The 27,743-nt window shown below is 41.4% G+C and overlaps 6 protein-coding genes across 7 annotated transcripts; 4 read left to right on the plus strand and 2 right to left on the minus strand.

The window, feature by feature from the left end:
• Positions 1 to 543: 543 nt before the first annotated feature.
• On the plus strand, positions 544 to 6,029 carry smcr8a (Smith-Magenis syndrome chromosome region, candidate 8a; the record flags this gene model as incomplete). Its single annotated transcript, XM_083895976.1, has 3 exons — positions 544 to 1,538; positions 2,727 to 4,511; positions 5,570 to 6,029. Exons 1-3 carry the CDS (start codon positions 937 to 939, stop codon positions 6,027 to 6,029), a joined length of 2,847 nt encoding a protein of 948 aa, XP_083752102.1. The 5' UTR covers positions 544 to 936.
• A 2,479-nt stretch (positions 6,030 to 8,508) lies between these two features.
• On the minus strand, positions 8,509 to 10,439 carry bud31 (BUD31 homolog). Its single transcript, XM_083895988.1, has 4 exons — positions 10,326 to 10,439; positions 9,565 to 9,687; positions 9,115 to 9,281; positions 8,509 to 8,983 (listed from the first exon to the last, which is right to left on the minus strand). Exons 1-4 carry the CDS (start codon positions 10,417 to 10,419, stop codon positions 8,933 to 8,935), a joined length of 435 nt encoding a protein of 144 aa, XP_083752114.1. The 5' UTR covers positions 10,420 to 10,439; the 3' UTR covers positions 8,509 to 8,932.
• Positions 10,440 to 10,935: 496 nt separating this feature from the next.
• pdap1b (pdgfa associated protein 1b) lies at positions 10,936 to 14,041 on the plus strand. The gene is made up of 6 exons (XM_083896098.1): positions 10,936 to 11,056; positions 11,224 to 11,315; positions 12,130 to 12,231; positions 12,344 to 12,465; positions 12,617 to 12,768; positions 13,015 to 14,041. Exons 1-6 carry the CDS (start codon positions 11,044 to 11,046, stop codon positions 13,077 to 13,079), a joined length of 546 nt encoding a protein of 181 aa, XP_083752224.1. The 5' UTR covers positions 10,936 to 11,043; the 3' UTR covers positions 13,080 to 14,041.
• Positions 14,042 to 14,231: 190 nt separating this feature from the next.
• Positions 14,232 to 21,430, plus strand: shmt1 (serine hydroxymethyltransferase 1 (soluble)). 2 transcript variants are annotated; one of them, XM_083896097.1, is made up of 12 exons: positions 14,232 to 14,292; positions 15,668 to 15,819; positions 16,150 to 16,295; positions 16,577 to 16,692; positions 16,826 to 16,986; positions 18,203 to 18,284; positions 18,386 to 18,598; positions 18,859 to 18,972; positions 19,078 to 19,200; positions 19,871 to 19,987; positions 20,080 to 20,190; positions 20,326 to 21,430. In XM_083896097.1, the coding sequence occupies exons 2-12, from the start codon at positions 15,727 to 15,729 to the stop codon at positions 20,496 to 20,498; spliced, it is 1,449 nt and encodes a 482-aa protein (XP_083752223.1). In that variant the 5' UTR covers positions 14,232 to 14,292; positions 15,668 to 15,726; the 3' UTR covers positions 20,499 to 21,430. The 2 variants fall into 2 exon arrangements, with proteins under 2 accessions (XP_083752223.1, XP_083752222.1); XM_083896096.1 differs by having other exon boundaries at positions 14,241 to 14,292; positions 15,664 to 15,819.
• A 1,070-nt stretch (positions 21,431 to 22,500) lies between these two features.
• On the plus strand, positions 22,501 to 25,662 carry cpsf4 (cleavage and polyadenylation specific factor 4). Its single transcript, XM_083896648.1, has 8 exons — positions 22,501 to 22,868; positions 23,012 to 23,062; positions 23,529 to 23,681; positions 23,823 to 23,918; positions 24,067 to 24,160; positions 24,285 to 24,357; positions 24,527 to 24,688; positions 24,988 to 25,662. Exons 1-8 carry the CDS (start codon positions 22,766 to 22,768, stop codon positions 25,054 to 25,056), a joined length of 801 nt encoding a protein of 266 aa, XP_083752774.1. The 5' UTR covers positions 22,501 to 22,765; the 3' UTR covers positions 25,057 to 25,662.
• Positions 25,663 to 25,778: 116 nt separating this feature from the next.
• atp5mf (ATP synthase membrane subunit f) lies at positions 25,779 to 27,423 on the minus strand. The gene is made up of 4 exons (XM_083896162.1): positions 27,377 to 27,423; positions 26,336 to 26,443; positions 26,048 to 26,164; positions 25,779 to 25,921 (listed from the first exon to the last, which is right to left on the minus strand). Exons 1-4 carry the CDS (start codon positions 27,390 to 27,392, stop codon positions 25,893 to 25,895), a joined length of 270 nt encoding a protein of 89 aa, XP_083752288.1. The 5' UTR covers positions 27,393 to 27,423; the 3' UTR covers positions 25,779 to 25,892.
• Between the last annotated feature and the right edge of the window lie 320 nt (positions 27,424 to 27,743).

A 27,743-nucleotide genomic window follows, 5' to 3' on the forward strand; every position in this document is an offset into this window, starting at 1 on the left:
GTTAAGCATTTTTTGTCGAATTCCACCCTAAACATCACCCCCCCCCCCTCCAAAAAATAAAATAAAACTGCAACGCCCACTGGTGTGGGACAGACGGAATTACCGTCCTAAATTATAAATGATAAATTATAAATAAATACGTACAGAGAAAACATATAATAAAATACAAAATAGATATAAATTGTGGTGAATAAAATAATATGTCCACATTAACTTCATCGAGTATTGCAAGTCACCATAGAAAAAAAAAACCCCGTGTAGTTTGTGTTTGAGGGTGGACTTTCTGCGGATGGGAGGAGAAATGGTCACCTGACATGACTGTAACCAGCTGGGTAAATATGGCGTCTGTTACTGGATGTGAACATTACTACACGCAGCGCTTTTGTGTTTAAACGGTGTCGGTGTCGCACCAGGATCCCGCATTTTTACCCCAGAATTCGGTAACGTGATAGAGACGACGCATGAAGACGCGCAGGTCAGACGGAGAACGCCGCTTCATCGAAGCTGTTGTGTGTGCGTGTGTGTGTGTGTGTGTTTTACTCTGCACAGCATGAATGGTCTGATGTCTGCACGGACCCTGTGATTGGCGCAAAAATAATTGCTTTTGTTAACAGAGTGCGTGAATAGTATGCATTTCGTTGACTTAACAACCATCCTGCAATTGGGACTGACTACTACTGAGACCACGGGTACACACTGGGTCGTGTCTGCGTTGGACGTTTTTGTTTTAAGTTAAATCCATTTTTATGGACTGTCTCCATCTCTGGGCTACTAGAACCATATGCTTTAACCTCACTTACTAAGCCACTATGTGGACGATGTGAGAGCAGAACGATCCCTCTGCTGAATGTGGCTGTGCTCTGACATCTTGGTTATGACTATAAGCAGCACTGGACTCTGTGCTGTGTTTCTCATGCCTTTCTCAACAACACCACTATGATAGGATCGCCTGACGTGGTGGCTTTCACTAAAGAGGATGAATTTGGCCAGACTAGTCCTGACCCCTGGGGTCTCCCCGAGGAGTTCTCCATCCCTGTCCATCCTCCGGCTGACTCCAACCCCTGGGCCAAAACCTCCTATGCCAAGTTCACCAAAGACTTCATCCTCATCTCTGAGTTCTCTGAGCAGGTGGGCCCTCAGCCGCTCCTCACCATCCCAGATGACCCCAAAGTGTGCGGCACGTTCGACCTTAACTACTTCTCCCTGCGCATCATGTCGGTGGACTACCAGGCGTCCTTTGTCGGACACCCGCCTGGCAGTGGCTACCCAAGACTCAGCTTTGTGGAGGACTCACGAGTGGTGCTGGGCGACTCCAAGGAGGGGGCATTTGCCTATGTCCACCACCTCACGCTTTACGACCTGGAGGCAAGGGGCTTCGTGCGACCGTTCTGCATGGCCTATGTTTCGGCAGACGAGAGGAAAATAATGCTGCAATTTCAGGAGATGTCCCTCCGTTTCTCACAGGCATCCGAGTGTCTTAAGGCTGGTAACAGGAGGGCCTTTGCCAAGGAACTTCAGAGGAAGCTCCAGGACCTTGAGTAAGATGTCCTCTATAATCTTTTAACTGCTGGTGGCACATGGTGTTCAAATCAGTGTTCACCTGATATATCTCTTTGCTTAGTTATGCATGTCAACAGGGAACACAGTAATCAGTGAGAAGTGTTAAGTTAACAGCAAAACCGGTTTTATCAGTTTGATGGCCCTGCAGCAAAAAACCTGCTGTTAGATTCCGACAGAGCCATCACTTCCATGTTATATGTTCAGAGTATCAGAATAAACATGCATCATGTGAGCAAGTTAAATGATAAAGGTTTTAAAATTATAATGCTTCATATTCATGTTGTTTTGTGGTGAAAAGTCCATGTGGAAATGAAACAAGTCGTAAATAGACTTGAAGCTTATTTATTTAGGGGAATTTGCTTTGAGGCATTCAGTAAGTAAAGCCACAGACTATGCAATATTTCCGTTTGTACAATAGTCAAATTCGGCTTTCACAGCATTAAAAAAAATGGACTTATTTGAGAGCCATTATAGACTAGACCCTGACCAATCACAGCTTTTCATCGTTCCTTTCCTGCATGATGTCATCAGGAAATTGTTTCCTATAAAGAAATGGGGCCTTCCTCATTGGCCGAAAAAAAATAAAGTAAAGGCAAAGTTGTTACTATGATTTAACAATTTAACATGGCTCATGTATGTTATTATATTAGTATATTATTTTTTCAAAATCCACTATAATGCTAACATGCATACAGTGACAGTGTTTTGTATTATGATATTCAGCAGGTATATTGTGAGCTATTGGCACTGTTTTCTCATTTTATTATGTCTAAATGTTGCTCCTTTTATTAAGTCATGGTAAAAATATTGAAAATATGACCCGGGATTGATGCTTAGTGAAAAGTCTGAGGGTCACCAAAGTTAACGCAGAGCCTTTAATACTAAAGTGAAGTTTAGCAGTCATCCCTACAGAATGTTGTACAGCATTTATTTTGGCCATCCATAAAGTAAACCAACACAGCAATCAATTTATGCGACTGGAGTGATAAAAACATTGCTGCCTGGGGAACCCCGAATCTAATTTTACACTTTATGAAGTCCCTTGCTGCACATTTTCAGCGTTTCTTGTCTTGCGGTTTACCCATTTACTTTGAGGTTCCCTTTGAGGAAGAAGCCTGTTAATGTGAAACTTTATTACCTTTCACCCCTGTTATTCTCTCCCACAGGTACACTCACTCTGTGCTGCAGAGAGAGGAGGGCCTGCAGAGAGAGGCCGGGCCTCAGTCCATGTACTCGGCTCATGTTGTAGAGAAGGCCAATGAGCTTGCCAATGTGGAAAAGAGCATCTATGAACACAGAGACCTGCTGAGGCAGATCAGCTCGTACTATTGCCTCCCACGCAGAGATCCTCACGCCGTCACGTGCCAGAGGTGTATGACGGAGTGCTTGAGTGAGTGTGAGGCGCTGCTGGACAAATACGCCAAGCTCGCCAACCCCTTCAGTTACACTGACAAAGGAAGGAAGAGGCGAGGTGGGCAGGGTGAGAGTGATGGTGAAGGAGGTGAGGAGGAAGTGGAGGAGGATGAAGAAGAGGGCATTAAACGCAGGTCATCTTACACGCCGCAGCTGATCAAAGCCAAGTCTGCCAAGTGTTTCGACAAGCGATTGAAGACCCTCCAAGAGCTGTGCGATGTAACTTTCTACGAGGCCACCATGGAGCTCCTGAAGGAGACGGAGCGCAGTTTCCGGGGTGACCTGTGTTACCTTCACACGCGCCGCCTGGACAAGGCTTTACGCAAGAAACAGAGGGTTACCAACTTCCTGTTTGAGGAGGACCTCGGTGATGAGGCGGAGGATGATGGAGGGATATTACAACCGTTCTGTGCCGTCAACCACGCTGTAGAAAACCATACACTCTTAAATCCTCCTCCTATTGTGCTAGGACCAGAACCTCTAGAGCTACTGAAGCCTCCAGATTCTATAGACCCACTTTCTGAGACCAGTAATACACAGGAGAGTGAGCTTGGGCTTGGGGAGAATCATTTGGAATCCTCCCCCTCAAACCAGACTCTGGAAACCCAGGAGAGCTCAGAGGAGACCAAGGGCAGCTTTAGCAGTGATAAGAGTGGGATGGGTCCAGCAGAGAAGCAACAAAGTCTTGGTAGTTTGAGGTCTGAACCTCCTGATTTTGACTTGACCCCCGACCCTGACCCTGACCAGATTACTGACTTGGAGAGAGAGAGCAGCAGTGAAGATATGGAAACCACTGCAGGGGAGGATGACGGCGACAACGGGGGAGACCAGACACCTCTGTCTTTGCTGGAAGTGGTGTCTGAGCTGGAGGCCAACGGGGAGGATGACGGTGAAAGATTTAGTGCCAAGACGTGCGAAATACAGTCTGACTTGTTGGTTCCGATCGACTCGGCATGTTGTATGGCTCAAGAGGGTTTCCTTTATGAGGCATCTGCTCCAGAGGCGGATCCTCTTCCGGGTCATAGTTCCTGCAGTCAATCCTCTCAAAACCTGGTGGTCAACCAGGAACCCCAATCCCTTCTTCCCCTCCAGGATGATTACTTTGTGGGTTCTCTATGCTCAAAAAAAACTGGAGCTGGTCTGGAGCTGCCCATTGGACATTTTGGAGATGCAGTGTCCCAGAATTCAGTTGAAGATGGGTCAGACTGCACCATGAGTGCTTCTACGGGGTCCGATCGCACAGCCTCACCTCTCGGTTACGGCGGGATGGTGACCTTGCGTCACAGGAAAAAAGCTGGACAAGGAGCGCTGAGGTTTGTGCGACAGTATCCCTTTGCCATGCAAGCTCTGTGGTGCCTGCTGAGTGGCAGAACCCTGGTGGTGCTTGGCGCAGATGAGGGCAGGGTCCGCCGGTTGGTTGCTGCTCTGGCCCTCTTTGTTCCTGGCCCTGGGAAATGTGGAGAGAGGGTTCAAGCCTGGCTGTGCTGCCCATTTACCCTGACTGACCTGCAGAGGTGGAAACTCATTGGATTGCAAAGGTACTGTATGTCCACTTTCTAGAGGTAGACCATAAACGGTAGAGCAGAACCATAGAAGGCCAACTAAACCTATATTTTTGGGGGGGCTAGGGGTTCATAGTGGAACAAACAGAATACATGTGGTGTGATTAACACATATTTACTAAAATGTTGTATTTTAGCTGACAGAAAAATGACGAAAATATGAAGTGGATCTACCAAGATCTTCACACTTCATATTTCCTGTTTGTTTGTATATCACCTCCATCTACTGTTACTCATCTGGTCTGACTCCTGTCGCTAATGAATCATCATAATCAAATAATATACTGCCATCCTTATGTCTTTATTGCAGTATTTTAGATTCAGAGAGGACGCCTGTGTAATTTCACATACTGATTTATTTAGTGGCTGTTCTTTACTGTCTGTTTAGCTCCTGTGACTCTTTTCCTCTTCATACTCTCTACCCAGAAGTGGAAAGTAACGAAATACATTTACTCAAGTTACTGTATTGAATACTTTTTTGTGTATTTTGTATTTTTTTAAGTACAATTTAAAATCAGGATTTTGTATTTTACATCAGTACGTATTGACTCAAGTATTGTACTTAGTTACTTTATAAATCCTATCCGTTACTGAGTAAAAATATATAAATTCAGCACAATGAAGACCTACAGGGGGAAAATATACACCAGAACCAGACCAATGATGATGTGATTATCACCAGCACTGGCGCGTGAACATTGAGGGCGCGCACCAAAAGTGATGTAATATCCTGTGTGGTGCCGGGCGCGTGAGCTCCAAAATAGTTTTGGATTTCTGACCCCTTGTCATATTTCTACTACCCTCACACCTGACGCAAAGTAACTAAGTAACTTTTACTTAAAGTACATTTCAAATGAACTACTTTTTACTTCTACTTGAGTACATTTTCAGATGACTACTTTTACTTCTACTTGAGTAATATTTCATCAAAGTATTGGTACTTTTACTCAATACAGTACAATATTTTAGTACTTTTTCCACCTCTGCCTCTGCCTACTGACAAACGGCGGCGTGTGTCTCTCTGCCTCACACAGAATGGCGTCTCCTGTGGGCTCCAGCATGCTTTACTCCCTGTCCCGCTACAGTCGATACATCTCCATCCTCGACGCGGACCAAAAGACCCTGCGCTGCCCCACGTATCGCGGCCAACTGCTGGCCAACTTAGCCGATCACCGCACCTACATTCGCCGCGGCTCCACCTTCTTCCTTCACGCGCAGAGCACCCTCTGTCACCTGGCCGCCAAGGCCTTCCTCTTTACTTTCACCCACCACCTCCACCTGCCGGTCAGCTCCACAGAGGGTCCTGAGGTCGTGGAGGGCAGACGGCGCTGCTTCCTGCAGGAGCAGCTGGGGCTGGGTGAGGAGGACAGCCAGATACTGCTCTACCTCAGCCAGCTTATCACTCAGCGGTACCTACAGGCTGCCACTGGGAGCAGTGGAGCAGCACCTTGTTTTAGTTTTAAATACACCACCAGCGTTTTATACAAAATCTAATAATAGTCTTCTGAGAGGAGGATTCTCATTTTTGTTTTAGCTGAAATTATCTGTGACCCTTTGGTTTTTAATGGGGCCACGGGTGATTGTATCAAGGTCTTAAGTAGTTTTAGTTTCAGAAAAAATCTGCTCTGGTTATTCTTTTTCTGCCTTTTTCTCTTTTTTTTCCTTAGGTAAGAGAGAACAAACTGTGAATGTCAGAGAGTGGTTTACTTTGGTTTACTTTGGTTCAGAGGTATGTTGACACACGCAAACGTCCTTTGGACCATTTGTCTATTTTTCTCTTCTGTATTACTTGCACTGGCCTTTTCGTGTGTGTGTGTGTGTGCGCGGGTGTGTATACGTATGTGTGTGTGTGTGTGGTGCTGGTCTGACCTCCGCCAGCTCACGAATAGGTTAAATCACAGCTCTGTGTCAGTCCCCACCACCATCCACTGAGCAGATTGATGTAATATCAGCTATATGTAAACATGTTTTTCATGATCACTGTAACATTTTCTGCCCATGGTGAACAGATGTCTCTGAATCTGTCCATGTCGCCGTGTTTGCGCCGTGCAGGCTTGTTACAGCTGGTTTGTGACATGCCTCTCTACATTCTTCCAGAAAAAAACAAAAAAAACATTCAAAGGCCAACATTTTTTTTAAAGCCAATTTCTGTTTCACTCAGCCACACTTTCAGTTTCATAATCTTGTTTTAACACATGTTCCTGAAGTGGTTGTTGTTCTTTTTTAAAGTATAGTCCCAATGTTAGATTTTAAAGGTGTAGAGTTGACTTTTGAAAGCATGGAGTAAACATTCCCAGAGTCTGCTTTCAGTCTGTGATGCATGAGGAAGTGTATTCGATGTGTGAATTTAGATCCAGTTGGCTATTATGTGATGTTGCATGTCCAGAGACATCATGTCATTGCGCACATAAATATTACTCACACGATCAGGGCCATTTTTTTTAAAGCTACTTAACCTCAATGTATTGCATTTCACTGTTGTCTTAAAAGTTGTGTGAGAGTGTTGTGGTGTCAGCATGAGACTGTCCTGTGCCAGGGTGAACTGCTGTATCGGTATTTCTGTTTTCGTTGTATTTGAAAGAACGGACTTGGACGGGAGGCTGAACAGTTTGAAGAGTGGTTGCAGGGAGTGACACGGATGTGTTTGTGTAGATTTTATGAATTTCCTTGTGCCATCAAACGCGAGAACTCTGACGTTTGACACTTCATTCCCGCATCACTCATTGCTGGAAGAACTCAACTGCTCTGTTATTTATTGCTTCAGGACAAACTTTGGATCATGATCATCATGCTGAGAACACCCAGACTTTTTGGTCTGGAGTATGCGGAATAAATGGAAAAAGTCGTAAATCTTTAAAATTGTGTCGCGTCGGCCATTAAAATCACAGCGGAAAATTGTCTTTGATAGTATTTTAGATTTTCCTGCTCATAAATCTGTGGCGTCGGTGATGGAGCTTCGATTATGTGTCTAGGTTGGTGACTGTGCTTGTGACTGCATGGTTAGAGTTTTAATGTGAAAGGTCAAACAATGGCTGCTGTCCCTCCTGCTATATGAACAAAAATATGAAGGCATATGCTTTTAATTACCACCAACTGTACTATTTAAACATTCCACCCCCCAATTTTTTTTTTCAGTTTGATGCACTGAGTTCAATGACTTTTTTTTTTTGCTATTTAAATTTTAATTGCCTGAATAATTTATGTTCAGATGTTATCAATTTTTTTTTTTTTTTAGCGATTGTCCCTCTAATGCAAAAAGGTGAATGTAATCTGAAAAAGCCATACCACAGTGTGCTTAACGTGTTGTCACTAAGTGTCTGTATGTTGCCATATCACATCCCTTTGTATCTAATCATGCGAGGAAAGTGTATTAACTTCAGTCCTGTATGACTGTGCTGTTGCCAGTTATTTTACTAAAACGCGTCGTGAATGTCTTGATTCTTTTATGTAATGTTCAACATAGTCATTGACTTAATTAAATTATTTGAATCTACTTGCTTTCTTTGTGCGTCTGCGCCTGGTTCACACGGGAGACGGGTACAGATCGTTGCTAAATCTTTAGCGTGCGATGCTGAAGGAACAGATGATTGAACATCAGATAGTCGACTGACTCTGCTCTGTGTGACTCGCTTCGGCGATGACGGATGTGCAAACATTTGAGGTGTCATGAATAATAAATGTGAATCTACCGTGAACATGTCTAATTGCTCTGCTCGAGCAGCAGGAAGAAAAGTGATAGATTAAAGAGGAAGTGGCTGTGGATGAATGATTTATAAAACACATGACAATTCACAGCCCTTGGTCAGTCTTTAGCATCATTATAAATATAGATCTATAGCTATAATTGAGAGCTTAATTTAACACCTAGGATGATGTTTGCAAAGACAAAAAGATTAAAAACTTGAGTGAACCACAAAGCTTTATTTAAAATTATACTACAATAACAATGTTGAGGAAAAATGTTTTTCAGGTTAAAAAGAATGACATTTCACACAATTCGACTCCCTCCCAGCCCCCCTTACATGAAATGAAACAACATGAGAATTCAGAATGATCTTCAACGTGGATGTGAATTGCTGGAATGACATCCTTGATCCAAAAACAGCTGACCACACACTTGTGAAACAAAGGCATTTGCTAAGTGTAAAAAAAAAAAAACACAAAACGACAACATAAAAGCAAATGTGTTTAAGACAAAATGGCCCCTCAGTTATTCTCCATTGCTCCCAGAATTGAGCCAAAAAGTATCAAATAATGATCCCCCATCAGGTCAGCTAAGATTGGCGTTGAAGACGTCGTCAGTAAATTATTTCTATCACAGGAGACAAAAGAACATGTTGCTACAGGGTCGTGAGCGTGCGATGGAGGGAGGATGGGCCAGACGTCCATCAACCACACTAGCCAGAACAACCTCTGCATCCACAGTGGGTACATTCAATGATCCTTCCCTGCAGAGAAGAAAAAAGAGAGGATATTTTGATTTAATAATAATAATGTAAAGCAGAGGGGCTGCATTTGATCGATTTAAATAAGGGTTCATGCCAAGAATGATTTTAAAATGATGAAATGTCAGACTTACAACTTCCAGCTTGCTCTTGGGGACTCTGCAAATGCAGTTGGTTCCAAAGTTGGTGTCTCTTGTCTGAATGCAACGCAGGCAGCACAGGTTCTCATAGCCTTGTTTCTTCCACTTGGCAATCAGGTTCTTGTCAGCATAGCCTTCCTTTATACAGTAATCGTAAAGCTCTGCCAGGAAACAAATACACACATGCACACACGATGAGAGAGAAAGACAGCAGTTATAGCACATATTTAAACTGCCGATTTGTCGATCATATCTATTCATGTGCACAAAAAAACACAATGCCAGTAGAGGTGATTGTGTGCAAAACAAATGTCTAATACAATTGTCATGTTTTCTCATACTTGGTTATAAGTAGAAGTGAAAGAACACCATTAAAGCTATTGGTGCTTGTTTGGAAGAAAAGGGGAACACAGGGAAAACAGGCGACGAGGTATCGCTGCCTACCTCTACTGATGGCTTTCCTTTTGTAGAAGAGATCAAAAATGTATCGACTCCGCTGGTGGTGCAGCCTGAAAATTGGCCAAAGGGACTCCACCTTTCGCTTTCCTTCATGAGGTTCAGTTTCAGCTGCAACACAGAGCACAAATGAGAAAAGTTAGGGGAAAAAAGTCACATTTATAGCACAACTACTTGTATGAGTAGCCTCTCTGGACTTCATGTGACTGGTCTAGAGATGTCATTCCCAGAGTCAGGCCCCCCCATATGTGGGTCACATCGGGGGTTGCCAATTGAACTCAACAAAAATATAAACGCTAATTGTTTTCCCATGAATTAAAAATGTCCTAAATACAAACACAAGGATCGTCTCCCTTCGTTTTGGTCACTGTTTTTTATTTGCATTAATGAACATTACACCCACTTGACATTGGATATTACTGTTAGAGTCTCAACTCCCACGTAAATACTATTGGTATATATCTGACCTAAGTGACTAATCTGAGGCGATCTGAAATAAAAACGAGTATGTTATTGTTACGTTGTACCAATCGCGTTTACCGACCTTCGATGCATTCACTTCCGAAAATTCCACACGGTCCAATTTAATCTTCGCCATGAAGAAAATTAAACACGATGGATCCGATTTTTATCAAAAGTGAGTCAAACCCCAGAGAAAGGATGTAATGATTTGATCACATTTAACAAACACTGGTGGTGTCGCGCAGTGCGGGGGGGGGGGGTATAGTCTAAAAAAGATCACGGCTTACCTTCTCTCATTTTTTGATCCAGTTCGTCCAAAGTGGGCTCAATGAGCTCCCAGCCGTCTGGAGGAGGCTTCCGACTTCTCTTTACTTTAGGCATTTCGTTGAGTTACCTGGAAGATATGATACAGACTCCGTGTTATCGTTTTGATTGTGCGAACCAGGCTTCGGCGCTACAATTTGACGTCACCGGATGCTGTCCATTTCAAACCATTGTCGCTCAACGTACGTCACTACGAAAAATAAACTATATTTGCCTGGAATGAATAACCCGATTAGTTCTTTTTTGGACCAACACACTATACACGTTCATAAAAATAAAATTATCTAGGTCAGTGCGAAAATGTCAAGTGCGATAAAACCAAAAACAGGTGGCGTTCTGCTGTTCTTGGCATATTGCATCACCTTAGTACTCTAGAAATTATCCTTAAAATAAACAACATAATATAGGTTTCCTGTATTTGACAACTCACGTTACCTAGCTTAGAGACTACATATTATCCAAAAATATACGTTTATTTTAGATGATAGGTGCAAAATATTTACAAATGCTTGAAAACAACACATTTTTTCGAGATTTGTAGACAGGCACATTATTGGACTACACCAAATATAACTACAGTGAGTCAAGCGAGCTGTCAGTTTGTGCTGTCGCTTCAGTATTTATGTTTTCTGAGAGCGTTCACATACTAATTGGGTTATATCAAAGACCTCGTTTGTCAAGATGCCGAAGGGAGGTAATACTACTTTTAAAACATGCTACTGTCAGTTGAAGTCAGTTTTTAGTACATGTGTTAGCCTAACTGTTAGCCACCATATGATTCAGGCGATTTCCTTCTGGAGTATACTGTCCTGACTCACCTATTTTACCCTACGTCCTTTTACTTATTCCAAATCGTTGCAGGAAAGAAGGGTGGACACAAAGGTCGAATGCGGACGTACACGAGCCCAGATGAAATCGATGCTCAGATGAAAGCAGAGAAGGAGAGAAAAATGGTAAGTTTGTCCAAAGGATCAGAGGATCAAAGCCACAAGACAAATAGTTTCACACTCGTTTGGTTACCTGGTAAAACATTTGGACTGTGATTTGAGAACTTCAAACTGTGGAGGGCAGCATTATACCTTCTTCCTGTTCTTCTTCTCTCCAAAGACTTTCAACACAACCCAAAGCTTTGTTTATTAAAGTCTGCTTGTCTATGGTTCTCTGACCACAATCATTAGTCTCATAGTCCCAAACCACTGTCACTGCAGAAAATATGGGATTAATCGATCGTGCCTTTGTACAAAGGAAATCTGCAATATTACGAATCATAAGAATCCATATACTATAAAGTGTTGGGCCCTGTTATTGTACTGATGACACCACTACCAGCCATTTCCTCCTCCATAAAAGAGATGATTTCCTCCAAGTCTGTTATTCTTTCGTTGAAATAACCTCAGTTTCTTCCACAAAGTCCTGATGTGAATGATAATGTGGTGCTGATGTGCCAAAAGATTAAGTATTTCCTTATTTGTGAAGCCCAAACCAAAATATAACAAACAAAATGCTCCGCGTTTCTCATCTTGTCACAGGTTGGGGCTGATCGTCTTTGCTTGACTAATAATGACTTTATTCTCTGAATATTAGGACTTAATTTTCAAAAGATTATTATTTTTTTCTTTTTAGTTTGGCCCTAATACTCCGTCATACCTTTTTGGTAGCTTTACATCTTGTGGATGTGGGGCACTGTGAACTGGTGCGCCCATGACCCTATGCCCCACAGACCTGTTCAATAACTAGTTTGGTAAACTCATTTGTGTGCCATTATAGCAAGAGCAAGAAGAAGGGGTGGAGGGTGCCACACAGGATGACAAGACAGAGGAGAAGTTACCAGGCTCAGGATCAGAGGACAGCGATGACGAAGATAGCCAGGTATTGCGACACTTAATTCTGCCATTTGTTATCACACATACCGTTTTCCTAACACGACACAACATTCTTAGCACACATTTACTTTACCATCAATGCTTTGGTGTGTTTGCAGAGGAGGAGAGCAGGAGTGGAAGGATTGATAGAAATTGAGAACCCTAACAGACTGTCTCAAAAGGCCAAGAAAGTTACACAGATTGAGCTGGATGAGCCCAAGCAATTATCAAGGAGAGAGAGGTTTGTGTGTTACAGGAACAACACAAATTACAAGTCTGATGTCTATTATATATGGTAGAAATTACGCCTTCATTTTAAATCTAATTGACAGAGAACACATTTTTTTTTACATCACTCTCTCCATCCTGACACCCTCTTAACCTTTGCACAGAGAAGAGATCGAGAAGCAGAAAGCGAAGGAGCGCTACATGAAGTTGCACATGGCTGGGAAGACGGACCAGGCCAAAGCTGACCTCGCTCGCCTGGCTATTATCAGAAAACAGAGAGAGGATGCAGCAAAAAAGAAAGACGATGAGAAAAAAGGTAATGTGACAATGACTGACGGCTTTAAATGTATCGTAGTTATTCTTTTTATTTTAATATCAGAGAAATGAGACTACTTTGTGGTGAGTCACAATGCCTTATTATCCTGTAGTGTGTGGTTGTTTAGAATTGTCTTGCATTCAAATTAAGCCGGAAATGCAGCAGCAGCTTTCAACATAATGAAGCTATTTTATTATTTTTAGGGACTGCAGACGAACTTTACTGTACTTTATTTTCTCTTCACAGCAAAAGAAGCAAAGGAAGCAGCGGCGGCAGCAGCTCGAGGAGTGAACTCCCTCTCACTGAAATGATGCAGAGTATTTATCAGAGGCATATTCACATGTGTGTGGACTGGTGCAATATGTGACTATTTTTTAAAAAGAAGAGCTATCAAGAATATATAAGACATTAAGGTAATAAAAACCATTTGGGAATGGTTTTAAGCGACACCAGTGCAGAGGGGTTGTGTTTGGTTTTTGGCATGGAAATATGAAACGGCCTCGATCCTTCCAGGAAGTACAGCTACATTACAGCGATCGCCACGTACACACCTGGAATGAACCTTTTCTAAGCTACGTGCTTGTGTAACACGTGTTATACTTTTCATTGTACAATTTCAACTTTGCGAAATAAGCTTTGCCACCATGTTTTTTTTGGAGGGTCTTACATTGTATATAACTGACACAGGACAATGTTTCAGAGTAATATGATGAAACCAGCTAAATGTCTGTGTTCTGTCCTTTATTTGATTTATTTTCCTGTGAGAAAGCATTTTGTTGGTTTACTCTTGTGCTTTAGAGTAAGACGCCATGTTCAGATCAGTAAATATTACAGATTTTGGAACAGAAGAATCTTCAAGTCAGTTGAGAAACATAATTTCTAAGAAATATTATTATTTATTTAAAATAAATATAAAATGTGTTACAAAATCATACATTTTTTTTAATATATATATTTTTTAATTTAGCCTACAAACATTATATACAACTTGGTATATTATGGTAATTGATCATCTAAATACAAAGAAAATTCATCCAATCAGGATGTTTTTTTAATACTAAAAATCTAAGTAAGTAATATCAGCAAAGTGTACTTGAAGTATCAAATGGAAATTCACATTTGTAGTATTACATCATATTTAAGAATATTGTTACTGATGTGTCTAATTCAGCAGCTCTTTTATTTTCCTCCCTATTCTGTGCTCAGACATTTGAGTCTAATAAAATAATGAGTCTTGCCACTTTTCACAAGAATAAAGAACCCCAGTGTTGACTTACAGAAAATATACTTTGTTTTGTGCTCGTGTAATTGCACTTCCTGCTCACTTGGTGGCGGTAGGGGTCACTTACAATCTGGTTTGCCAAACACTCTTAAAACAACAACGAGGAAGAGGAACTCGTGAGCTGATTGGTGGAGAGTTTGGCGGACTTTATCCGCTGCTGCTGCTGAAGAGAGAGCGGTGGTGTGTTCACTGACCTCAGTTCAGCTCAACATCTCTCTGCGACTGGAAGTTCTTCTGCGCTGGTAAGAAACTCACAGAACTAAACAAGCGCACACTTAAAAGCTAAGAGATACGTGAGAGGCGCCATTTAACCAACTAACAGTTGCTTGAAAAAGCAGTTTCAGTCGCGTCATTTAACGTTTATGTGTTGTTTTCCCCCGCGGTGATGCGATGCCAGCACAGTATTGACAGCTGTAGTTTTCCTGTCGCAGAGACAAAAGGTCGCGAAAGTAGTCGGAAACATTTCCTATTTGTGTAGTTGCAGTATCAGTTTGTCAGACATCGATGGTTAAACGTTACAGGTTCACTTTCGTGTGATGGAAGTTGTTAAACGAAGTCACTTTAAACAGATACAGTTAAAGTGTTGTCAGACTGTCCTGAACTGAGCAGACTATATATAAATATCTGACTGCTTATGTGAGCAGTGGGCAACGTGCGGGTCCACGGTGTTCAGTTCAAAGTTCCACTGATGAGACCATGTCACGTCACTGCTGCAGACAGTCATGTGTCCTCTGTTGTAATAAATATGACTGTAGTGATAATAATAGATCTGAATCTGTGAGCAGCACTCACTGAATTTATACAAACTATACATTTTTAAATTATAATTTACATTTGTAGTATATACTGACCCTGACATGTGAAATCCATGTCATTCCAACAACATGGTTTTATTGAAAAGCTTGAACATTTTAATGCTCCCCATAAAGCGATGAAGGATATCTCCTCTGGTTTTATCATCCTACAGGAAAATGTGTTGCTATCCACCTTGGCTATAAATAATTTTAATTTAAACGATTAAAAAGTCACTTAATGTTAGAAAGTTGGTTTCAAGTCATGTTCCAGCAACATTCTGTGATTTAAAACAATGGAGGAGCTGGAGGAGCTCCTACACACACACATACACATACACACAAAAATGCCTTTGTTGGTACCAAATAGAGATGCAACTAACGATTGTTTTCGTAATCGGTTAATCTGTCGATCGTTTTCTCGATTAATCGATGAATTGTTTGGTCCATAAAATGTCAGGAAATGTTAAAAAACATTGATCGGTGTTTGTCAAAGCTGGAAATTATGATGTTCTCGAAAGTCTTGTTTTGTTCACACACCAAAATTATTCAGTTTTAATGATTTCTATGTAAGGTGGAGCAAAGAAACCAATAAAATATTCACATTTAAGAAGCTAAAACAATCAGAAATCTTGTTTTATTAATGAAAAAAGCCCCAAATCTCACCCACACATGCAGTAATTAAGGTGTGTAGGAAATATCTTGACCTGTGATCTGGGGGTTATATGGGGTTATATTTGAAAGAATGGTGCACTATAAAGGCTATATTTATGACTTTACCTTTGATTTATTTCATGATTCTTATCTAATCTTTCTATCAAGACAGGCCGTCTCCTCTTTAGGTCTCCATTTTTTTCTGTTTTGGTCACCATCTGCTCAAAAACAATGGCTTTGACAAACGGCGCCGGTGTGAGCAAAGAAATGTGGGAGTCGCACAACAAGATGATGCTGGAGCCCCTGGTCATCAACGACTCTGAGGTTGGTGTTCAATGGAATTTTAAACGTTGGTCACAGCCAGTGCAGTGGAAGTTGTGTGTTTACTTACTATGATCACTAACAACATGATGTCGCTTTAAGGAAAGTCATCTGTACGGCTGGGTATTGATTTGAAAAATGCTATTTATTGATCTCTCAAAGTCCATACTGGTTCCTGGGTTAGGGTTAGTTAGGTTAATACTTTTTGTTCTTATATTTATTCCCAGTAATTTCAGAAAATGCTTTTTACATGACGGTGCATTTGGATACTTTTGCTTTTATCAGCATAATAAGAGCATGTTGTCAATGACAAACACTTGCACTGTGTTTCAGGTTTTCTCCATCATAAAGAAAGAGAAGCATAGGCAGACGTACGGCCTGGAGCTCATCGCGTCTGAGAACTTTGCCAGCAGAGCTGTTCTTGAGGCTCTGGGTTCTTGTATGAACAACAAGTACTCTGAGGGGTATCCTGGACAGAGGTACTAATATTTAAAATACATTCACAATTTTAAGCATCAGTACGGGACCTTCCTTGATTTTGTTGTTGTTGCAGTTTTGTCTTTGTGAACAGGAACAATGAAACATTATTTGTATGCTGCATCTAAAAATAGGCTTGGTCAAACAATACTATAACACCTGACTGAGGAAGCATTTGTGTGTATACACCTGCAGCACAGAGGGCGGGTGGAGACGAGAAGCATTTATCCTTTATTATATAAAAATATGTAATCACAATAATCTGTATGATTCCCCAATTCAGGTATTATGGGGGTACAGAGCATGTGGATGAGCTGGAGAGACTTTGTCAGAAGAGGGCACTGGAGGCCTACGGTCTGGACTCAGAGAAATGGGGTGTGAACGTGCAGCCATACTCAGGTATTCAATACTATTTTAACACCCAGAAACAAGTCAATGTTAGATGTGGAGCCTTTAAAATATGTTTGGTTCTTCCTCTGCATCATCCTCTGTATCCACCCTCTGACTTGTCACACTGTTGCCTCTCTGTTAGGTTCGCCTGCTAACTTTGCGGTGTACACGGCCATGGTGGAGCCCCACGGCAGGATCATGGGACTGGACCTTCCCGATGGAGGTCACCTGACGCACGGCTTCATGACGGAGAAGAAGAAAATCTCAGCAACGTCCATCTTCTTTGAGTCGATGCCATACAAGGTAGAACGCAATCACAAGCACTTTATCAACACACACACACACACACACACACACACACACACACACACACACACACACACACACACACACACACACACGCACACACACACGCACTAACCCCGTTAATCTGTTTACAACGAGGGTACTCCATTCTGAAAAATGTGAACAACAACTGCACTCTTTATGATATGGTATAATATAATAAAAGTTGAAATGAGAATCAAAGCACAATGCTCTTATTGTCAAGACACCAGTATTGGATTAGACTGTGAAAAAGTACAGTTAAATCTGGATTACTGTTGCTGCCAATTATTGTCATTTTTTAACTTTCCTCTTGCTTCATATGTTAATTTATAACTTTGTCTCTGAGAACCAGATCGCTCAAATTGTTGTTAACCTGGTCAGGGTAAACTTAAAGTCAGGACTTAATCTAGATTACTTTAATCTGGTGAGTATGTTTTATTTGTACTATTTATTTTACTGATGCATGTTCAACAAAACAGGTTTTGAATATATTTAAATGCTTGAAAAGTTCAAAAACATAATTTGACTGAATTAGTTAAACGGCTAAAACAAACCTTGCATAACCTTTGCCTTGTCTTTGTTGCCTTATGTTGAAATTGTAGAGTTTAAAAAGAGCTGTTTGTGATGTTTGAAATTCATCATAATGGTCAAGTAGAACCATATAAACCAAATAAATAAATACTGGGAGAAAATATTAGATTCCTGTTTGGAGGAACTGATGTGATCATTAGTCCCACAAGTTTTTAGAAGAGCATTTACTAAAACACATATGGTGGTTAGATACAGTAAGTGGAGAAGATATCTGCAGATGTTAAGCATTTAAATAAATCTATATATATATTATTGAGAAAGGAAAATGTATATAAAATATGCAGATAATGCAAAATTTAATAGATCTATTATTCTGAGCAAAAACTGACAGACTGCAACTATGGTCCCCACTTGAGTGGGAACACCAGTGTGTGAGTGTTTGCAACAGCTGCATTGACCACGCCCCCACAGTCTCAGAGCAGAGAATGAAGCTGAATTTGACATGATTTATAACCTTTTTTTTTAGACCGTTAGAGACGTGTCACTCCAATTTGATATGGTGGTTACTAACACATTTTTCTGTGGGCTGAAGTGATCTTGTAATGTATTTCAGACTTGCGTTGCGTTGTGTATACCTAATATCATGATTTACTGTTTCTAGGTCAATCCAGAAACCGGCTACATTGACTATGACCGACTTCAAGAAAATGCAAAGCTGTTTCATCCCAGACTCATCATTGCAGGTACACACACACGCACACTTAGTATTGTTTTAATAATTTGTTTTTATTCATCTAAATAAGTTATAAGGGAGCATATTCACAGTCGTCGTTTTCTCCGCCAGGAACCAGCTGCTACTCCCGTAACCTGGACTACGCTCGCATGAGGCAGATCGCTAACGAGAACGGTGCCTACCTGATGGCAGACATGGCTCACATCAGTGGTTTGGTGGCTGCTGGTGTGGTGCCCTCTCCCTTTGAGCATTCTGACATTGTTTCCACCACCACACACAAGACGCTGCGTGGCTGCCGTGCTGGACTTATCTTCTACAGGAAAGGTAGAGACATCTCTCCCCCACCTCTCCTCTGTCCCCCATTTTTCCTTTCACCCCAATCGGGTGAGGCGGATGCCTGCACTTTTTTTTGGTCTATCAGAGATTTATTGGTGTTAAAAGGGAGTTTTTTTGCTCATTGTGTGAATAACATTTTAAAGGTGTATACAGTGTCTTGAGATTTGGAGCACTTCTGTTTGCTTTTGTCATCAAAACCAACTTTTTTTAACCTCACTGTACTGGTTTGTTTTTTTCCCTCCTCCCAGGTGTGCGGAGCGTCGATGCAAAAGGCAAAGAGACTCTGTACAACTTGGAGTCTTTGATTAATCAGGCTGTGTTTCCTGGGCTGCAGGGAGGACCACACAACCACGCTATTGCAGGTATCCAACCATCGTAATGAATCTCTCTATGACTTCTTTCTGTTATGAGCTGTTAGAGTTATGCCATCATCCGTGTTTTGTTTGTCCGTGTCTTGTCGTCGTCAGGTGTTGCTGTCGCTCTCAAACAAGCCATGACCCCGGAGTTCAAGGCCTATCAGCAGCAGGTTCTTGATAACTGCAAAGTTCTGTCCAGTTCCCTGATTGACCACGGCTACAAGATCGTCACTGGTGAGAAACGGTTTATCTGCTCTTCTCACACAATAACAATGAAATTTGTAGTGCTTGGGCGCGTTAACGTGATAGCGGCGGTTAACCGGAAAAAAGACACGCGCGAACTCATGTTTACGTGACTCCGGATTGTTAAAATGAGTCTCTAAAGTAACGCTAAACTTTAAAAAACAGGGGCACACATACGCAGTACACAGGTACGCTGGTTATTTGTAGCGCTGCTCTTTTCGTTTAATAAACAGACCGCTCCAGTTCGACTGTAGGCGCGCTAACGGCGCTAAAGGAGCTAATGCAGCTAACGGAGCTAACTGGTAAACAGTGCCTGGACTCCAGTGTCGCGGCACGTAAACATGACGTCACGCGCTTCTTTTTCTGGGCAGTCGTCATGGAAATGCATCCTAGTGCGTTAACCTAGTGCCCAGCACTAGAAATTCGTAAAGCATATAGATGCTGACATCTATAACGTAACATGATTAACTACATAAGAATAAGCTTGTAGGATTTTTAAAAAAAACAATAGATGTGGCAAAAATGTGGTTTGTTAATGCCTCTCTGCCATTGTGGAGCACCTCAGCAGGATTATGTAAGATTTGTGAAAGCACCTCACAACTTAGTGGTCAGTATAGTTTTTAAGTCAGATTTTTTTTTTTTTGCATCTCTTCCTGTGTAGGCGGTTCCGACACCCATCTGATCCTGCTGGACCTGCGCAGCAAAGGAACTGATGGAGGACGAGCGGAGAAAGTTCTGGAAGCCGTTGCCATCGCCTGTAATAAGAACACCTGTCCAGGTAGAGCGTGTGTCTGTGTGTAGTTCCCACCTCAGCATAAAATGTGTAAATTCTTGTGTGAAAATGACTCTGTTTGACATCTGTTTGTTTAGGGGACAAAAGTGCTTTGCGCCCGAGTGGTCTAAGGTTTGGCTCTCCAGCTCTGACCTCCAGAGGCCTGGTGCAGGATGACTTCAGGAAGGTGGCTGAGTTCATTCACAGAGGTAAAGTTTATTAAAGTACCATCTTAAACCATAAATGATAAAACTCTAATCTAAACCATAAAAATGACAAAAACAAAAGATAACTCTCGATGGATATAATCAAAGTCCCATCCCTGCTGTCCTTTTTCCTGGCAGGTATTCAGTTGACCTTGGAGGTGCAAAGCAGCCTGGAACCCAAAGCCACTCTGAAGGAGTTTATTCAGGCTCTGTCCAAGGGAGAGAAGTTCGAGCAACGGGTGTCGGAGATCCGGGCTGAGGTGGAACATTTTTCTGGTCAGTTCCCAATGCCTGGCCTTCCTGAGCTGTAGAGGGCAGCGCTTCAGACGCCTTCTGGACTGAAGCTCATTAACAAACATTATTCTATCAGTTTTGAAGGTGTGTTATATGTGTATATTTGTACTGTTAAATCAGCCACTCTCCAAAACAACACACTTGACAGCAGCCATAGTACACATGTACTGTATTATACAAATAACATGAAATAGATGTTTCAGTCAATCAGTGTGGCTACTGTGCCTTCACTGGGTTACGGTTTTTTATTTTTCACAGTTTCCTCAGTCTATAAGAAGCTTTAAGTCAGAAATTGCAATTTGCTTTGTATTACACTTAAAATTCCAAAGGTTGCCACACATTTGAGACCAAAACACAACTCCTTGTTTGATATGTAAGCACCTTGTGTTATAGACTCGACGATATACAACAGAATGTTCTCAATAATAAAACTGCTGTTACATGTGATTACTCTTGGATATAAATACTAACACAAGCTCTTATTTTGATTACTCTTACGCGTGTGACCAGTTTGACTGCAGCCCGTTTGAATTTCAGATTTGATTCTAGAGGGAAACAAAGCTTTGCACAAACATGTTCAACTTTTTTGATATTACTCTATATTTAGATGGATCATTGATGGAAATGTACACAAGCATAGGAGTTACTAAGCTCAATGGCACAGCGATCACAACAAAAAAGTGAATTTATAGAGTTTCTTGAAGAGGTTTTAAAAGAGGAACACTGATTGTTACACAATGTCACTGCAACCCGATGCACTGATGATCAATAGTAAAATCACTGGGACCTGATCGACTACTGTATATGATTTGGAATTATTGAATAATTTTATACTGTTCAGAAAACTGCCTTTGAAAATGGGATGTTTGTTAAGTTCTGTCAAGAAAAAAAATGCGCTACCTGCATAAAATGAAAAGAATTGTAACTGTGCCTTTTCTCTGTTTTTGAGACCACCATTACAATCATCTTCTGATATTAAAAAAAATAAACATTATGCAATGATTTCTCTCCCCTTGTGTGTGTGGGGACATGCAGATTTAGGGATCAAGTAAATTGGACACTCTAAATTGACCATGGATGTGAGCGTGGGTGGTTGTTTGTCTCTATGTGGCAGCTTCGTATACACTGGGGCTGCACAGGAGCATGAAAAAGAATGATGAGGAATCAATACAAAGTTTTACAATCCAAGGAATTAAAAACTTAAAGGTGCATTATGTAATCAATCTAAATCAACTGGCCATAAAATCCTCCTAATGTCACAGAGACTCAGGAATAATGTTCATATAACAAACTGAACTCACCAACAACAACAGTACAGCAAAAATATTTGCATTAAAATTTTTTTTTGCAGACTGCTAATCATGTTTATGTTTTTAAATCATGTTTTGGCATGTGGCGCCACCTACCGCCATCTACCAATCATGCAGTCAGTAGAGTCTCAGCCGCTGAGCAAACACGGGTTGCCAGTTGCGTCAAAAAACGAAACCGAAAAGACCTTGGTATTTTGAATTTGAATGTAGTACTGTTTTTGGCCACATTCTTACATATGGCACCTTTAATTAAATTTAAAGTGAGGTTTTAAAAGTGGTTCAATTAATAATTAGTTAAAGAATAAAACAGGTGTAGAAAATACACATATAAACTGATAAAAGTTTAGAAAAGTTATTTATTTAACCTTTATTGTACTAGGAATTCGCATAGAGAAAAAATCTTTTTTTAAAGAGAGACCTAACTAATCAGGTATAATCCAAGTCAACATAATTGTAACACGAGAGGAATCTGACGGGTTTAATAAGATTAAAACAGAGAATATGCTGCAGGGACAAAGAGTCTCAAGTCGGCATCGACTAGATGTTACACACACTCTTGAACAACAGGGGGCGACGTGCACCGTAAATATATTTTGTGGCCACCTGTAAAAGGAAAAGAAGAAGACTGAAACAATCCACTCGACGTTCGTTTGGTCCAGTCTGATCTGAGTGAGGTCCGCGCGCACGGCTGCTGTCGCGAACAAGGGACTGTGTCTCGCTCCGGAACACTGACCCGTGTCCAAAGCATTCGTGTTCAAACGGCAACTTCAGACTATAGAAGAGCGTTGGCTGTTGTGCTTTCTCGTCAGTGAGCTTGCTCGTTGTTGTCATAGTGTCGGTTAGCCCGTCTAGCCTGGTTAACCCGCTTTAGCTGGCTCATGAAGAAGTCTCCTAGCTAACTAGCTCAACTTTAAGCTAGCTAACGGAAAGTGACATTTGTTTGACTCTGTCGCGGTAAACAAACGGATGCAGATATGCAGGACTTACTGGCCACCGTGGACCACCTTAAGTTTGACCTGGAAATCGCTATGAAGCAGCAGCTGGGAGCGCAGCCTCTGCCTTTCCCCGGCATGGACAGTGAGTTATTGGGTTGCTAGCTGCTACTTAGCCGCTGTAGATGTTGAACTTTAATGGCCTTATTTATGTTCGTATCTAATTTGTTTCCACCCAAAACGTCTCTTTACTTTGGATGTAGTGACTATGTGTGTTTGTTTCTGCAGAGTCCGGCTCTGCTGTGTGTGAGTTCTTCATGAGAGCTGCTTGTATGAAAGGTAAAAACAAACCGGACGTGTCCACAGCTCTGCATGCAGGTGGACTGGAGTCACAGACTCACACTTTGTGTAGGGGTAGATCCATAACACTTATTTAGTATAATATCACAACCTGAAATCTTGACTTAAGTTTTCAGATTTCATGCTTTTTCTTTTTTCAATATCCAATCCAGTGACTTTGGGGCATTTTATTCAGAACTTAGTAACATTAAAATGCTCACTATCAGACCTTTATTTATATGCACTACCCCATCACCTGAGATGCATTTAGTCACCCTGGTAAACTGCTATCTTCTGGTTATATATGCACCACAAATTAGGTAGTTATTGGATAAAACATGCGTTAAACTTTGTGTCTTTTTGATATAAGCACAAGTAGTCACCTTAATCATGGAATGGAATCATGAAGTAATTGTGCATGTAGTCAGTTGACACTCGGATAACTTTTTTGTGTGTCCACTCTCAGGTGGGATGTGTCCTTTCCGTCACATCAGCGGAGAGAAGACAGTTGTGTGTAAGCACTGGCTTCGAGGACTGTGCAAGAAGGGGGATCAATGCGAGTTTCTCCATGAATATGATATGACCAAGATGCCTGAATGCTATTTCTACTCCAAGTTTGGTTCGTTCACTTTCTCAAAATCACACAGATTCATTCACTAGCTGTGATTATTGATAAGCGCTTGCTGTTGAAAATATTTAATTTCTGTGCTGGTTAATGCTTGAATTGGATTGTGTTTACATTTTTTGTTGATCCTTGCAGGTGAGTGTAGCAACAAGGAATGTCCATTCTTGCACATTGACCCAGAGTCCAAGATCAAAGACTGTCCCTGGTACGACAGAGGCTTCTGCAAACACGGTGGGTCCCAGAAAGCTGTTTTGGTCTCACTGTCGTCCTCTGCTGGATTGAATGTCTTTCTCAGCAGTAAAACTGACCCTCTAACTCTTTTATATCCATTTGTGTTATATTTCTGTGCCTGACCTTTTTGTCCACCTTGCTGTCTCAGGTCCGGACTGCAGACACAGACACACAAGAAGGGTGATCTGTGTGAATTATCTGGTGGGCTTCTGTCCTGAAGGGAAATCCTGTAAATTCATGCAGTATGTTGTCCTTTTATTAATTCATGCATTCATTATACACATTTTAGAGGCAGACACAGAATAAAAATAACTGGAGTTTTCACCCAATGCTCACGTAGATTTAAAATTCAAATGTTTTCTGCAGTCCTCGGTTTGAGTTGCCCATGGGAGCTTCTGAACAGCCTCCTCTACCACAGCAAAACCAGAACCAAGTAAAGGTGAGAGGATACAAGTGCACACACACACCTTTCAGATTTATCTCAATCCCTGATTGAATTTAAATGACCCACTTGACAGTAGTCAGGCTGGGAACTACTAAAGCTTCTGCCTCAGCACGCTGCTGTGAACTGTTATTGTATACAATCTTTAACCTTTGTCCTCCTGCAGACTGTGCCTACCATCGGCCGTTCATCCCTCTCACTAATCCAGCTGACCCACTCCAGCCCAGGCCAGCGGCCGCAGAACAACATGATGATGGGTGCTGTTCAGCACAATAACATGATGGGCAACAGGGGGCCTCGTCCTTTGGACCAGGTCACTTGCTACAAGGTGAGTCATATGAAACTTTTTCTACTAATGTGGATTACAATCACATTTTTACAGTCATCTATTTTGCACCGTATTGTACCGTTTACCTGTTGCATCATTTTTTTTTATTGTTGTAGCTGATCTGTCTGTTTTAAAATACATTTTGAGTTGCCACTAGCACACTTTTTATGGGGCTTTATATACAGAAAATGATCAGGAAACAATTATTACAAATTATAAGCTTTAATTTGTAGATAGAGCACTTTCTGTGGTGTGAAGTTTACTTTTAATGAGTTGTCATGTTTTATTTCCATCTACAGTGTGGAGAGAAGGGCCATTATGCCAACAAATGCACAAAAGGCCACCTTGCCTTCCTCAGTGGTCAGTAACCTGCAGTCTTGAGGTTCAAACACCACAGTGCTGCAGCTCGCTCCCCTGGTGACAGTGGAGAAAGACGAGAGGAAGCTGCCCTGCTCCACAGGCTGAAGTTGAAGACTGTTGCCTCTTACAAACAGTGGACACACAAAGACACTTGGGTCACACCAGTGTGGCAGTGGTTGAATTACCGGACTCAAGAAAGAACTAAGTTGTCCAATCGTCACAGCCATGGTCCAGTCTACAGCAGGTGTCTTCAGATGCTCTATCATGTTGCTGATCTTTGTTTTTCCTTAGGTCATGTGACTTTGATAGCAGACAAGGATTTAAGTCTGTAGTTCTACTTAATGTTGACAATGTCTTGTAAATGAAATGAAAAAAAAGGAAAACATGACAAATGCTAGCAGGAATTTCAGTCAATGATTTTGTACTTTCAACTACTGTGTTTGATAGACGCCTAACTTCACACGTGTCAATTCTTACTTTTCAAACAACGTTTTTGGCTATTTGCAAGCGTTTAAAATCAGTAATCAGTAGTTTACCACTGAATGTGAAAACCCAGTTGATCTGAATACAGATTTTCAATTTTAGCTCAGCTTATGTTAAAAATTTATATTCAGTTGGCAGCATCAGTGTGAACATTCTTACATCTGTACAGTGTGCAAATAAATGTTCTGTTACAAATTTGCTGTTTGACTTTCACAGACTTAAGATATAACCACACAAACACGATGTATAACTTAAAGTTATTGTTTATTGGTCACATATTAACACACAGCTGAATAGAAAGATCGGGGGAGACGAGACATCCAACTTCAACCCCTGAAGGTCCGGTAGCTGCTTAAGGACCTCAGTGGTACTTCCTCCAACGATCATGCTCTACAAGGAGTAAGAAGAAACAGACAAATATTACGAGTCAGTTTTGGCACTAAGAAAGTTATTCTTAAACTACTTTAGAGAAAGTGGGACATCCAGAATGAGGAAAAACAAGTATGCATCTCTTACTGATGTGGTCGTATTCCCACAGGTAGCTCATGGCCACATAGCCAACAACCAGCATAGCTATACCACCAATGCCTCCCTTCTTTACATTGATGTACTTATTGTAGTATCTGTCATGGCCTGGAAGAGACAGAGGGGAAAAAGCAGCATAAACCACAGGAAACCTGTGACAAGGTGATTTTAAAAACAAGTGAATGTTTGGTTTGGTACTCCTAGTTTATAAATTGATCTAAAAGAAAGGAAGCTTTTTGTTTAATCCTGAATTAAGTTTCAGTTCACAGGTTTCCTCACCCCTGCGGGCGGCTGAGATGAGGCCATTGGGAGTGAAGTCTCGAGCACCAAGCCAGGTTCCCAGCTCACCCAGCTTCACCTCCATCAGTCGCTTCTCAATTACGGGAACTGGTAACGTAAAGACAGAAAAAAGGTCAGTTACAAAGTTCAAACGGACTCAAAAGTATGTGCCAAAAACTGTTATAAAATAAGTAAATAAAATCTATTATTTTATTTGTTTGTGAATCTAAAAAGTTGCTCTGTTTCTGCAGATATAGAGAACAAATCCAAGTGTTTTTCATGTTCAAATTATCACAGGTGACGCTGTCCGACTACAACTCCACTGTTGTGGTATACAGGGACTGGGCAACAGTAAGAATCATAAAAGTAACTAACATCTGCAGATTCAATTCTGAAAGTGCTGAAACAAGATCGATTTAATATTAATAAGCAACTACTTCAAGTTAAACTGATGGCTGTTCACTTTATGTAGGTCAGGACAGACAGACAGTGAGCCACCATGAAAGCTAAATGGAAATCATACTTTTATAATGCCCCTTGCATGCAAATGGACAATTTGACATGTGCCATTAACAAGGCACACCATGTTGTTTAATTGAATTATTTCTTTGTTGTGGTTTTTGTATCCAAGTAAACGCGAGTAAAGTCATGTTCGGGTGTAGACAGTGGGTTAACGGGCTGTCGTGCAAGCTAGCTCAATTAAACGATCATATAACGTAAATATGACAGCGCCAAAAAGTGGTTCAGCCCAACTAAGAGTAAAACAAATAATCAAGTCACTGTTTTTTGACAGATTCAAGTCCAGCAGCGGCTCTTTTGGACTCATTTCAGTTGCTAATCTGCCAATGACAAGCAAAGTCCTTGACGTGAGTTGGAAAACCGAATGCGGCCTCCGGTCACACAGAGACCTTCAGCGGACTCACTAACGGTCAGTATGACACAAACACACACGCAGACTCTGAAATGCATCACAATATAAGGACACGAGGCGCAAAACACACAACTTTAGTGGGTATTTTAGCAGAGGACACGGCGCTTTACCTGGTCTGTCCGCCATCTTGACTGGTGAAAGGAGCTCGCGGCAGGGACTGATGGGAATAAAAAAAGAAGAGGTGCATTATGGGAGAGGGTGTAGTTTTGTAAGAGGCCCACCAGACGGCAGCAGATGACAAAAATACAATTACCATGGCTCCGAAGTTTTTGTGGAGTGTCTGTTTTGAAAGTTTATATAAGGTTTGGGCTGAGTTTGTTCCAACAAAGGACTGTCTTTGATGCAGAGGCGATTCTAGAGTCTGTAGGGACCCTAAGCAAAAATTCCCAGGGGGCCCTTCCAACCAGTGTTCATCACCATTATGTTTTAAATAATCTGACACCAACGAAAAATGTATGAGTTCAATTTTTTTTTTCA

This window comes from Microchirus variegatus, assembly GCF_963457635.1.
Source record: "Microchirus variegatus genome assembly, chromosome: 10".
NCBI lineage: Eukaryota > Metazoa > Chordata > Actinopteri > Pleuronectiformes > Soleidae > Microchirus > Microchirus variegatus.

What these genes read in the sequence shown, in the direction of transcription:
- bud31 (XM_083895988.1), bottom strand. Translation starts at nt 10,419, where the DNA reads ATGCCTAAAGTAAAGAGAAGTCGGAAGCCTCCTCCAGACGGCTGGGAG. An exon ending in GGATCAAAAAATGAGAGAAG is followed by an intron (nt 9,688 to 10,325) that starts GTAAGCCGTGAT and finishes TCTGTGTTGCAG; the next exon opens with CTGAAACTGAACCTCATGAA. An exon ending in CCAAGAGCAAGCTGGAAGTT is followed by an intron (nt 8,984 to 9,114) that starts GTAAGTCTGACA and finishes TCTTCTCTGCAG; the next exon opens with GGAAGGATCATTGAATGTAC.
- shmt1 (XM_083896097.1), top strand. Translation starts at nt 15,727, where the DNA reads ATGGCTTTGACAAACGGCGCCGGTGTGAGCAAAGAAATGTGGGAGTCG. An exon ending in TTGAGTCGATGCCATACAAG is followed by an intron (nt 16,987 to 18,202) that starts GTAGAACGCAAT and finishes TACTGTTTCTAG; the next exon opens with GTCAATCCAGAAACCGGCTA. An exon ending in CGGCTACAAGATCGTCACTG is followed by an intron (nt 19,201 to 19,870) that starts GTGAGAAACGGT and finishes CTTCCTGTGTAG; the next exon opens with GCGGTTCCGACACCCATCTG.
- cpsf4 (XM_083896648.1), top strand. Translation starts at nt 22,766, where the DNA reads ATGCAGGACTTACTGGCCACCGTGGACCACCTTAAGTTTGACCTGGAA. An exon ending in GCCTTTCCCCGGCATGGACA is followed by an intron (nt 22,869 to 23,011) that starts GTGAGTTATTGG and finishes TTGTTTCTGCAG; the next exon opens with AGTCCGGCTCTGCTGTGTGT. An exon ending in AAATCCTGTAAATTCATGCA is followed by an intron (nt 24,161 to 24,284) that starts GTATGTTGTCCT and finishes TGTTTTCTGCAG; the next exon opens with TCCTCGGTTTGAGTTGCCCA.
- atp5mf (XM_083896162.1), bottom strand. An exon ending in CATCTCAGCCGCCCGCAGGG is followed by an intron (nt 26,165 to 26,335) that starts GTGAGGAAACCT and finishes TGTCTCTTCCAG; the next exon opens with GCCATGACAGATACTACAAT. An exon ending in GTGGGAATACGACCACATCA is followed by an intron (nt 25,922 to 26,047) that starts GTAAGAGATGCA and finishes TACTCCTTGTAG; the next exon opens with AGCATGATCGTTGGAGGAAG.
- pdap1b (XM_083896098.1), top strand. An exon ending in CAGAGAAGGAGAGAAAAATG is followed by an intron (nt 11,316 to 12,129) that starts GTAAGTTTGTCC and finishes GTGCCATTATAG; the next exon opens with CAAGAGCAAGAAGAAGGGGT. An exon ending in GCGATGACGAAGATAGCCAG is followed by an intron (nt 12,232 to 12,343) that starts GTATTGCGACAC and finishes GTGTGTTTGCAG; the next exon opens with AGGAGGAGAGCAGGAGTGGA.